We start from the raw sequence: 10,780 nt of genomic DNA, 5'->3' as shown, positions 1-10,780 counted from the left end.
TTAAGATAGTCCTCTCCAGAAGGGAGATTTTTTTTCCATTTTTTCCAAGTAAAATATAATTTTGTGGGTTTTAGGGATATTTTAGAATTTTTGTTCGACGGGTTTTGGTACATCTTAGGAAACAGACAGTAAAAAATGTGATTAAACATAATGAAAACTGCAGGTGTGGTGATGCTGGGATTATAGGTGTGCATCTCCATCCCTACTGAAGCAGGGGGGCTGCCTAGAGTTCAAGGACAGACTGAGCTACATAATGTGTACCAGGCCAGCCTGGACTATGGCAAGACCCTGTCTCAAAAGCAAAGTAATTATGGAAGACTTTTGGCCTCAAAAAATCAGGAATTTTGTCATTTGCAACAATATGGATGAGCTTAGGGGACACTTTACTTTCTGAAATGTCAGGCCCACAAGGACAATTACTGGATGACACCACCTGTGCAGAATCTAAAAACACTGTCGTAGAAGCAGGGTAAGGTGATGGGTGTCAGGAGGAAGGGCAGGCTGTTGGTCAAAAGGCAGACAGTTATAGTTAGACAAGAGTACGTTCTGGAAGTTTACCACAGAGCAAAGCAGCAGTGGTGCCTGCACACCGAGGGCTAAAACAGCACAACGGAACTTTTATGGGCGATGCACTCATGTGTTGTTCATGGTAGCAGTTACATGGAACTACACTGTTAACAGAGTTGACATACTAGACTTTGATAATGTGAGTTTGTGAAAAACATAGTACACAGTGGTTGATAACATAAACAACACTCTTGAAAGTCTAATCCACTAGATTTGTCTAACGATTTAAAAATTATTTTCTGCCTATTCCTAATTTTCTAATCATTTCAGAAGTCAAATATGAATACTGAATAATCTCAGAGGATAGCATAATTGGAAATTTTCCTATAACCATCAACAAAACTATCCGCAATTTTAGGTTTACATCACATTTAGCAATGTTTGATTCACAATTCAAAAAAAGATTACATATATCTTCCTTGTGCTATTTTGTCTCGCATTGCATCTACTTGTGCTTTATCCAGGTCTACAGTGTTCACTCTGGAAGCCAGTGTCTACCTTCCCAAACATGGGCATCAAATACATTCTAAGCAAAACTCACCTTCAGAGTTTAGAATTGTCAAAGTATCCAAGAACTTGGCCACAAAATCTTCAATAGGAACTTTGCCTTCTTCTGTAATGCAAGAGAAGATTTAGCTGAAGAAAATAATGTTTCTAAATACATTAAAATTGAAGATAATACTCAAGACTTGTTCTTCTCTCGTCTCTTACGTCAGAACTATGTAATTATATTTCTTTCCAAATGTTTATTGATTTTATCATACTAATGATAATATATGCGATTAAAATAGCATCATTTTTTAAAACTATGACATAAATCTTTTTTTTTTTTTCATTTACTTTCCACAACTTGACAAGAGAATTCTTTCTAGTAAAAAGAATATCTGGTCACTTCAGTAAATAAAACTTTTAAGTAGCTCTACTAACTTGCAAAACTGTGGAGTACGGATACTGCTATGGGACAAGGAGGAGAGGCGATCGCCAACATTAGTTATATAGGTATGCTAGAGTTTAAGTAAAATACTAGTGAACAGGATTCAGTGGCACACAAAGAAGTGTGGTGCTTTTACTAAATATACATTCATTAAGGGCAATAACTGTCAAGGAATAAAATTGGCTTTTAGAGGATAGAAAAAAAATCTTAAAAACTATAATGGTCTGTCATCACAGTACACAAGCAGACATGTAGTATATCTATGGGATTAAATTTTCAAGGAAGGTTGCGGTTAGGGACAAAACTACCCAGAGAAGTCCTATAGGGCAATCAACACGGGGAGACAATTTTTAAAGAAAAAAAAATCTGCTTATGATAATAATTGTGGTAGTTTGAATAAAAATGGCCCCACAGGCCCATAAGGAGTAACATTATTAGATGTGGCCTTGTTGGAAGAAGTGTGTCACTAGGGGAGTGGGCTTTGAGGTCTCAGAAACTAAAGTGAGTGGACTTCCTGTTGCTTGCAGATCCAGATGTGGAACTCTCAGTTTCTTTCCACCATGTCTGCCTGCATACTGCCATGCTTCCTGCCATGAAGATACTGGACTACACCTCTGGACTGTAAGCCAGCCCCTTTGTAAGAGTTGCTGTTGGTTGTGGTGTCTCATCACAGTGATGGAAACCCTAACCAAGTCCATAATAAACTGCCTAAATTTAATCTCGCTACATGATCTCCTAAGTCCCATACAACGTAAAGGACAGACCCTATAGTCTATGCCTAAAGCATATCGAAGATGTAGAACTCACACATTTTATTTGCATGTAATTGGGGAGATGAAAATCTCAGGGCAGTCCACCCGAAATCCCATGTCAAAGTGAAACATCAGATGTAACCTCTGAACATGACGAAAGAGAAGGGTCCTTACAAGGCAGAGAACCCACCGGAACCTATCCAGAAGAAGAGAGTCCCATGCTGAGAAGGGAACAGCTAGAACTAGGTCCAAGATCTGAAGGATCAGACCCCTCATCTCTGGAGAGCTGAAACATGAGGCCTTGGGTTTAAACCACCGGGAACCAATGATGACGGTCTAGAAACGGCACTGCCTTTGGGTTAGAAGACAAACTCTGGAAGAGAATAGTGTCACATGGAGTGGGGGGAGCAGAACTCAATTAAAAATGAAGACCCTACCAAATAGTAGCAAATGCCAGAAGAAAGATTCATCTCTCAAAAAAAAAAAAAAAAAATGCTGTTTAGCCTGCAGTATGCTATAGGAACTGAAGATGGGATCTTTGTTCAAAATACACCACTCAACATTATCCATTCTTCCATGAGACCATCTGCTAAAACTGGGCCAGAAAAGCCCAGTACAGACAATAATGAGCAGAAAAGAGGACCTAGCATTTATATCAAGTTACTATGAAAAGAAAGCAAAACAAAATGTAAGACCTGGGCGGACAACTCCGTTGGGAAAATGCTTGCCTTGCAAGCACAAAAACCTGAGTTCGATTCCCAGAACTCACATAAAGAGGTCACTCCCACTGGTGTGCATTTGGAATCCCAGTGCTGGAGAGGTTACGACAGACTGATTCCTGAGACTCACTGGCCAACCATTAGACACATCACTGAGTTCCAGGCCAGTGACTGATCCCAGTCTCAAAAGCAAGGTGCACACAGATATGCACATATGCACATATGCACATACATACAAGGAAAAAGTACTGAAAAAAGATAACTTAAAATCTAGAATTTTATTACTATAGAAAATAGTATACTCCTCATTTATATGGGTAAAAATAAAGACACCGTGAGCCAGACACTTGCCAATTCCTAATTAAAGGAAGTACTAAATCCTAACCTAACAAAAAATTAGAGATACATAAAAGAGTAAATACATGAGTAAACTTAAATAAATTTTCAAAATAATTGTTAATTTCTTAATTGAAAATTTGATTAACAAAAAATAGTGCATAAATTGAGAATAAAGTTAAAATATCCTTGTACCATGAGAAAAATGGCAAAAGTAACTGAATTATTATTATAACACAGAGAAAAATAATGGAATGCATTTCATTATAAAGAAAGTAAAATTCCCTAGGTAACAGAAAAGATAACTGCAATATTTGTAAATAAACAAGCAAAAAATAAGACAAAAAAAGGAGAATAAGAAGTAGCTGGAATAGAAAGTATCTGCTTAGTAAAATGATGTATTTAAGCCTAAATATATTAGCAATATCATGAAATACAAGTTAGCTAAATATTAATTCAATGGTATTAGCAGTCACTCAATGGAGGGAAGAATAAATTTTTCCTACAGAAAAAATTTTAATATAATTTTTGTTTATAGATGATATATGTGTGTGTCATATGTGTGTCATATGTGTGTCATATGTGTGTCATATGTATACATATACATTTATATGACAACTACAAAATCATCAAATTTTTGGAAATTAAGAAATATACTTCTTTTTTTTTAAGATATACTTCTAAACCGAAGGGGCAAAAGAGAGACAAAAGAAAATTTTCAATGGACTAGAGAGATATCTCAGTGCTTAAGAGCACTGACTGCTCTTCTGTAGGTCCTAAGTTCAATTCCCAGCAACCACACGGAGGCTCACAACTATCTATTATGTGATCTAATGTCCTCTTCTGGCCTGCAGGTGTACATGCAGGCAGAGCAGTGTATCCATAATAATAAATAAATAAAATTTTATATTAAAAAAGAAATTTTAAAACATTTAAAATTGAACAACAATGGAAACCCTACATATCAAAACTTCGGACTATATTTAAATCAATACATGAGGAGAGATCTTCTAGGACATATATTATAAAAGTTTTAACTCCTTTAAGTTACTAAGCTAAATATTCATAAAAATATCATCAAATAAAGAAAACCAGAAATAGAAAAAAGAACAGGAATTTAAGAGATGAATCAATCAAGATAAAGCCTGATATTTTTTCAAAAGAAAAATAATATTGAAAACTCTGCAGAGACCAATAGAGGATATTTTTAAGTTCCACTCCAGAACACTGGGAATGAAAATAAAGATATTATAGCCTGGCAGACAACCAAAAGATAAGCAGATATTAGCAATAATTTTATTCAACACAATTAAAAATGAAGATAAATGTGTAGATTCTTATAAAAAAGAGTTTCTCAAAATTAAGAAAAGTGAATGTCTTTATCATCTAAAGCCACTCCACATCAAACTCTCGGTGCTGGGCCTGAAGAGATGGCTCAGGGCTTGAGAATGGCAGCTCACTCCCTCAGAGGACCAGAGCTGGATTCCCAGCACCCAACGTCAGGCAACACACAGCAGCTTGTGACTCCATCCCTGGTAAGCTGACACCTCCTGGGCTCTACAGTCACCACCACCCCCATGTGTGCACACACACAGAGCATGCACACACATACTCTTAAAATAAAATGTAAAAAGACCTCTCAGTACATGTCTTCATTTGTTAGCTCTACTAAATATTTGAGGAAGAAAGTAGGGAGGACATTCTCCAAATCACTTTAAGACCTTAATAAGACAACATTCAGCTATATCTGTCATTAAAATAATGACACTACCATGCACATTAGTAAACATCTGGTTCTCTGAGCCGCTGCAGCATGCAGCATCTCCCATCCTCTGCGAACTGCAGCACCGGGCTTGGTGCTCCAGGAAACTAGTGTGCTCTACCGATAGAATTCTGGTTATCACAGCCCGTGACAGGCAGCTCACAGGATAATCTCACTCCATTATGCTCCATCTTGGCTTCCCCCAGGGAAGAGATGGACCCTGGAGTCCCTGCTTTATTTAGCTCCATGATGCTCCGCCTTGGTCTACCAGTAGGGTAGTGTGGCCAGCCATCCCACTGTGACCCTGCATCCCATGTGCTCCACCCACACATCTCCTCCACCTGCAGGGAATGGCCCATTTCAGCAATACAGAAGGAGAGCATACAGACCACGCTCAGGAATAGCTTTCAACACTTCGCTCAGCATGGCTTCAGCGGAACGCAGGTCATCGTTCAGCAGTAGCTTCTTGAAGTCAGAGACATCAAGCAGATCATCCTTGAGGACTTGGGGAGTGGTTACGAGTAGCTGTGTGACTGCAGAAAGACAACGAGAGAAACCATTTCAACAGCGGACACCGGGCACCACCCACCACTTGACTCAGGTTGCATAGAATAGCGGAGCTGTATATGAAACCTTAGTGCGAGACACTGCTCTAAGCACTTTCACTTTACCTATTTAATCTCACAATGATCTTTGAAGTGATCATCATTGTCCCCATTTTTCAGATGAAGAAACTGAGGCTAGAAGGATTAAGTGACTTACAGAAGAGTACGTTGGTAATACATGGTGAGAACTCAAGCTCAAGCTCAGGCAACACACTCCAAAGCCAAAGCTTTTAACTACTGTACTTTTTCAAGTAGATGCATTGGGTACTCACGCTATTCCCGGGGCCATTTAATCCTTCACATGTGGCCTCTGAGCCCACTATGAAGCATTGCAGATAACCTTTAAAGCAACACTACACAGCATTATGTATCTTAAGGTTACAATCAGTCTGTGTAGGTCTATCCAAGGATGGGTGGGGGGTGGTTCTGGGAAGATCTCAGCTGGAAAGGAAAGACCCCACCTGGGCATGGGTCCCACCATCCCATGGGCTGGGGTCTAGAAGTGAGTGTGAAGGAGAAGGCAAGCTGGGCTCCAGCATCCATCTCTCTCTCTCTCTCTCTCTGCTTCTTGGCCGCAAATGCAATGTGACCCGCTGCCACACACTCCTGCCACCATGCCTCCCCACTGTGATAGGCTGTGCCCTTGGACTACTGTAAACCAAAATAGGCCCTTTCCTTGGGCTGTCTTTGTCTGGCATTTTGTCACACCATTAAGAAAGGTCATCAAATTGTAAACTTAAAAAGAAAGAAAGAAAGAAAGGTCATCAATACACCAGACAGAGAGCCAAGGAGGGTAAAGGTAAAAGGCATATATTGACAAGCACTCAAAGACTTAAAGCTCCTAAGCCTCATGCTTCCTTTCTTCGCATCTCATTAGTTGACATTAGCAAAATATAGGATAAATCACAGCAAGGAAAAATACAGATTCTGTCAACAAGTTAGCCACAGAATCAAACTAAAAATAAGTCCTGAGGCAAGAGCTAGCTGATAGCAGGCATAGACCTGGAAAAAATAAGAGATCTGTAAGGAAATACACAAGCTTATAAAACAAGATGAGTTGAACATGGTAGTGAACACTTGTAGTTCCAGTACAGGGAAGGATGAGGCAGGTTATTTTAATAATCTTTAACTTGAAGATTAAAAACCAATAAATTATGTATTTCAAAGGGCAATGTTTCTGTTTACAAATTGCATATCAATTAAAAATACACATCTAGGAGCTAGAGACATGGCTCAGTGGTTGAGTGTGTACTGCTGTAGCAGAGGACCCAAGTTCAGGGTCCATTACACATGGTGAGGGACTCACAACCACCTGTAATTCCAGCTCCGGGGATCCAATATTTCTAACCTCCATGGACAGACACATGGCCATGCTCGTGCACATATGTGTGCGCGTGCACACACACACACACACACACTCACAGGTACATAAGTACCTTAGTCTTTAGAAATACATATCTAATGTAAATTTCCATAGATTGTAAAGCAATTTTCTAGTCACTTTCTTGAAATAGAAGCATTCACGTACCTACAGAATCTTTAAAACTTGGAGTATTTTTAATTTCCATTAAGAAATCTTTTAAGTTCACCTCCGTGTTATCTGGAAGGTCAAAATCAAAAACATCATCATTAAAAACCTGGTATTAATCAGCACATGAAATTAAGATTCTGATTCATAATAATTATATAAAACTTATTTTTGTTTACTTTTCTCAAATTACAGAAACTATTTCAATAGAATTTATAACACTTTTATCATTCATTCAGTTAATATTAAATGACATTTAGTTATATATATATAAATGTATTAGTTACTTTAATATTCACAAAATTGTGTCTTTGTATCATTAATATGCCTATTATTAAAAGATGAAAACAAAGAAAAGTTAACTTGTTTAAATGACAAAACCGGGAACTTCTAGAGGCTGTTATTTTAACAGACTCAGGAGCAGCAATGTTCATTACAGGTATATACACACACTGATGAGTGGCAGCGTTCACTCTAAGTGTATACACACACTGATGAGCGGCAATGTTAACTCTAAGTGTATACACACACTGATGAGCGGCAGTGTTCACTCTAAGTGTATACACACACTGATGAGTGGCAGTGTTCACTGTAAGTGTATACACACACTGATGAGCGGCAGTGTTCACTCTAAGTGTATACACACACTGATGGGTGGCAGTGTTCACTTAAGTGTATACACACACTGATGAGTGGCAGTGTTCACTGTAAGTGTATACACACACTGATGGGTGGCAGTGTTCACTCTAAGTGTATACACACACTGATGAGTGGCAACATTCACTCTAAGTGTATACACACACTGATGGGTGGCAGCGTTCACTCTAAGTGTATACACACACTGATGGGTGGCAGCGTTCACTCTAAGTGTATACACACACTGATGAGTGGCAGCGTTCACTCTAAGTGTATACACACACTGATGAGTGGCAGCGTTCACTCTAAGTGTATACACACACTGATGGGTGGCAGCGTTCACTCTAAGTGTACATACACAATGATGGGCGGCAACGTTCCCTCTAAGTGTATACACACACTGATGGGTGGCAGTGTTCACTCTAAGTGTATAGACACACTGATGGGTGGCAGTGTTCACTCTAAGTGTATAGACACACTGATGGGTGGCAGTGTTCACTCTAAGTGTATAGACACACTGATGGGTGGCAGTGTTCACTCTAAGTGTATACACACACTGATGGGTGGCAGTGTTCACTCTAAGTGTATACACACACTGATGAGTGGCAACGTTCACTCTAAGTGTATACACACACTGATGGGTGGCAGTGTTAACTCTAAGTGTATACACACACTGATGAGTGGCAGTGTTCACTCTAAGTGCATACACACACTGATGAGTGGCAACGTTCACTCTAAGTGAATACACACACTGATGGGTGGCAGTGTTCACTCTAAGTGTATACACACACTGATGAGTGGCAGCGTTCACTCTAAGTGTATACACACACTGATGAGTGGCAATGTTCACTCTAAGTGTATACACACACTGATGAGTGGCAGCGTTCACTCTAAGTGTATACACACACTGATGGGTGGCAGTGTTCACTCTAAGTGCATACACACACTGATGAGTGGCAACGTTCACTCTAAGTGTATACACACACTGATGAGTAGCAACGTTCACTCTAAGTGTATACACACACTGATGAGTGGCAATGTTCACTCTAAGTGTATACACACACTGATGAGTGGCAGCGTTCACTCTAAGTGTATACACACACTGATGGGTGGCAACGTTCACTCTAAGTGTATACACACACTGATGGGTGGCAGCGTTCACTCTAAGTGTATACACACACTGATGGGTGGCAGCATTCACTCTAAGTGTATACACACACTGATGAGTGGCAGCGTTCACTCTAAGTGTATACACACACTGATGAGTGGCAGCGTTCACTCTAAGTGTATACACACACTGATGAGTGGCAGCGTTCACTCTAAGTGTATACACACACTGATGAGTGGCAGCGTTCACTCTAAGTGTATACACACACTGATGAGTGGCAGCGTTCACTCTAAGTGTATACACACACTGATGAGTGGCAATGTTCACTCTAAGTGTATACACACACTGATGAGTGGCAGCGTTCACTCTAAGTGTATACACACACTGATGAGTGGCAGTGTTCACTCTAAGTGTATACACACACTGATGAGTGGCAGCGTTCACTCTAAGTGTATACACACACTGATGAGTGGCAGCGTTCACTCTAAGTGAATACACACACTGATGAGTGGCAGCGTTCATTCTAAGTGTATACACACACTGATGGCGGGCGGCAGCGTTCACTCTAAGTGTACACACACACTGATGGGCGGCAACGTTCACTCTAAGTGTATACACACACTGATGGGTGGCAGTGTTCACTCTAAGTGTATAGACACACTGATGGGTGGCAGTGTTCACTCTAAGTGTATACACACACTGATGGGTGGCAGTGTTCACTCTAAGTGTATACACACACTGATGGGTGGCAGTGTTCACTCTAAGTGTATACACACACTGATACAGAGTCCCAAAAATCCTGAAAGAGTCTAAAGGATAATGAAACCACAATGTGGGTAACACAGAAACCATCCCAATATAATCCCAGTAGATGACATAAAATGTACAAGGTCTTGAAGGAAATAAGAAAGGTTAACCAGGAACTATGATATAGATTGGTTAGCAGTGAATAGCAACACTACAGTCATCATGGAGATAAAATTAAGACCAAGAGATGACTAGGTAGTTTATCTAAATATTCGTGCAGACTCATACAAAGACCCGACTCTATGCTAAAATGGGAGTTAGAGTGTATACCAAGCAAACTGAGATGTATAAATAGTGTCTTTCAGCCAGTAAAAGCAAGACATTTAGGGGTTTGAGGAAGTCTCAGAAGTAAGGATGCTTCCTGCTCCTCCAAGGGGCCCAAGTTCATTCCCAGCACCCATGCCCAGTAGTTTACAACCACCTTGACTGCAGCTCCAAAGGCTCTGACGCCCTCTTCTGGCCTCATCTGGTACCTGCACACTCATGGTACACACTCACACAGATACACATACATAGACATATATAAAAATTTTTTAAGATCCTTAAAATAAAAAGGAAGGTATATGTTCACTCTCTCAGTATAAAGATGGCCTAAAGCACCGAATCTGACAAAAAGTGGAAAGGAACTTCCTCTGAGGACCTGGATGTCCACTCTGAATCTTATGTTGGTTTGGAAACTAAACTTATGTCATTAGGATAAGGCAAAATCAAAGGTCCAACTTTAGTGTCCAGCACCCATGTCCAACAGCTAACAGCCTCCTTAACTCCAGCTCCACAAGGTCTAATGCCCTCTCCCAGCTTCCTCAGATAACCCACACATATAGCATACATTCACATAGACATACACACATACCCCTAAGTAAAAATAAACCTCAAAAAATAACACTGGAAGATATGTCCTCTTAGTATAAATAAGGAGACCGAAAAAATATGAGACCTAAATCACCAAATCAGATAAAAAATTGATCCAGATTTAAAAAATAATCTATATTAAATCAAAAATAAAATCAATAAATAAATAGTGTG

The 10,780-nt window shown here is 39.6% G+C and overlaps 1 protein-coding gene across 1 annotated transcript in view; it reads right to left on the bottom strand.

The window, feature by feature from the left end:
* Positions 1–484: 484 nt before the first annotated feature.
* Positions 485–10,780, bottom strand: part of Efcab13 (EF-hand calcium binding domain 13) — a 72,144-nt gene continuing 61,848 nt past the window's right edge. The window contains exons 22-25 of the mRNA XM_051159277.1: positions 7,204–7,275; positions 5,460–5,603; positions 1,109–1,180; positions 485–501 (exon numbers count right to left, since the gene is read on the bottom strand). Coding sequence (XP_051015234.1) covers positions 485–501; positions 1,109–1,180; positions 5,460–5,603; positions 7,204–7,275 — 305 coding nt within the window. The remainder of the gene's footprint in view (positions 502–1,108; positions 1,181–5,459; positions 5,604–7,203; positions 7,276–10,780) is intronic.

The sequence above is a fragment of the Acomys russatus genome, chromosome 16 (genome assembly GCF_903995435.1).
Source record: "Acomys russatus chromosome 16, mAcoRus1.1, whole genome shotgun sequence".
NCBI lineage: Eukaryota > Metazoa > Chordata > Mammalia > Rodentia > Muridae > Acomys > Acomys russatus.
This window is presented reverse-complemented; position numbering and strand designations above follow the sequence as displayed.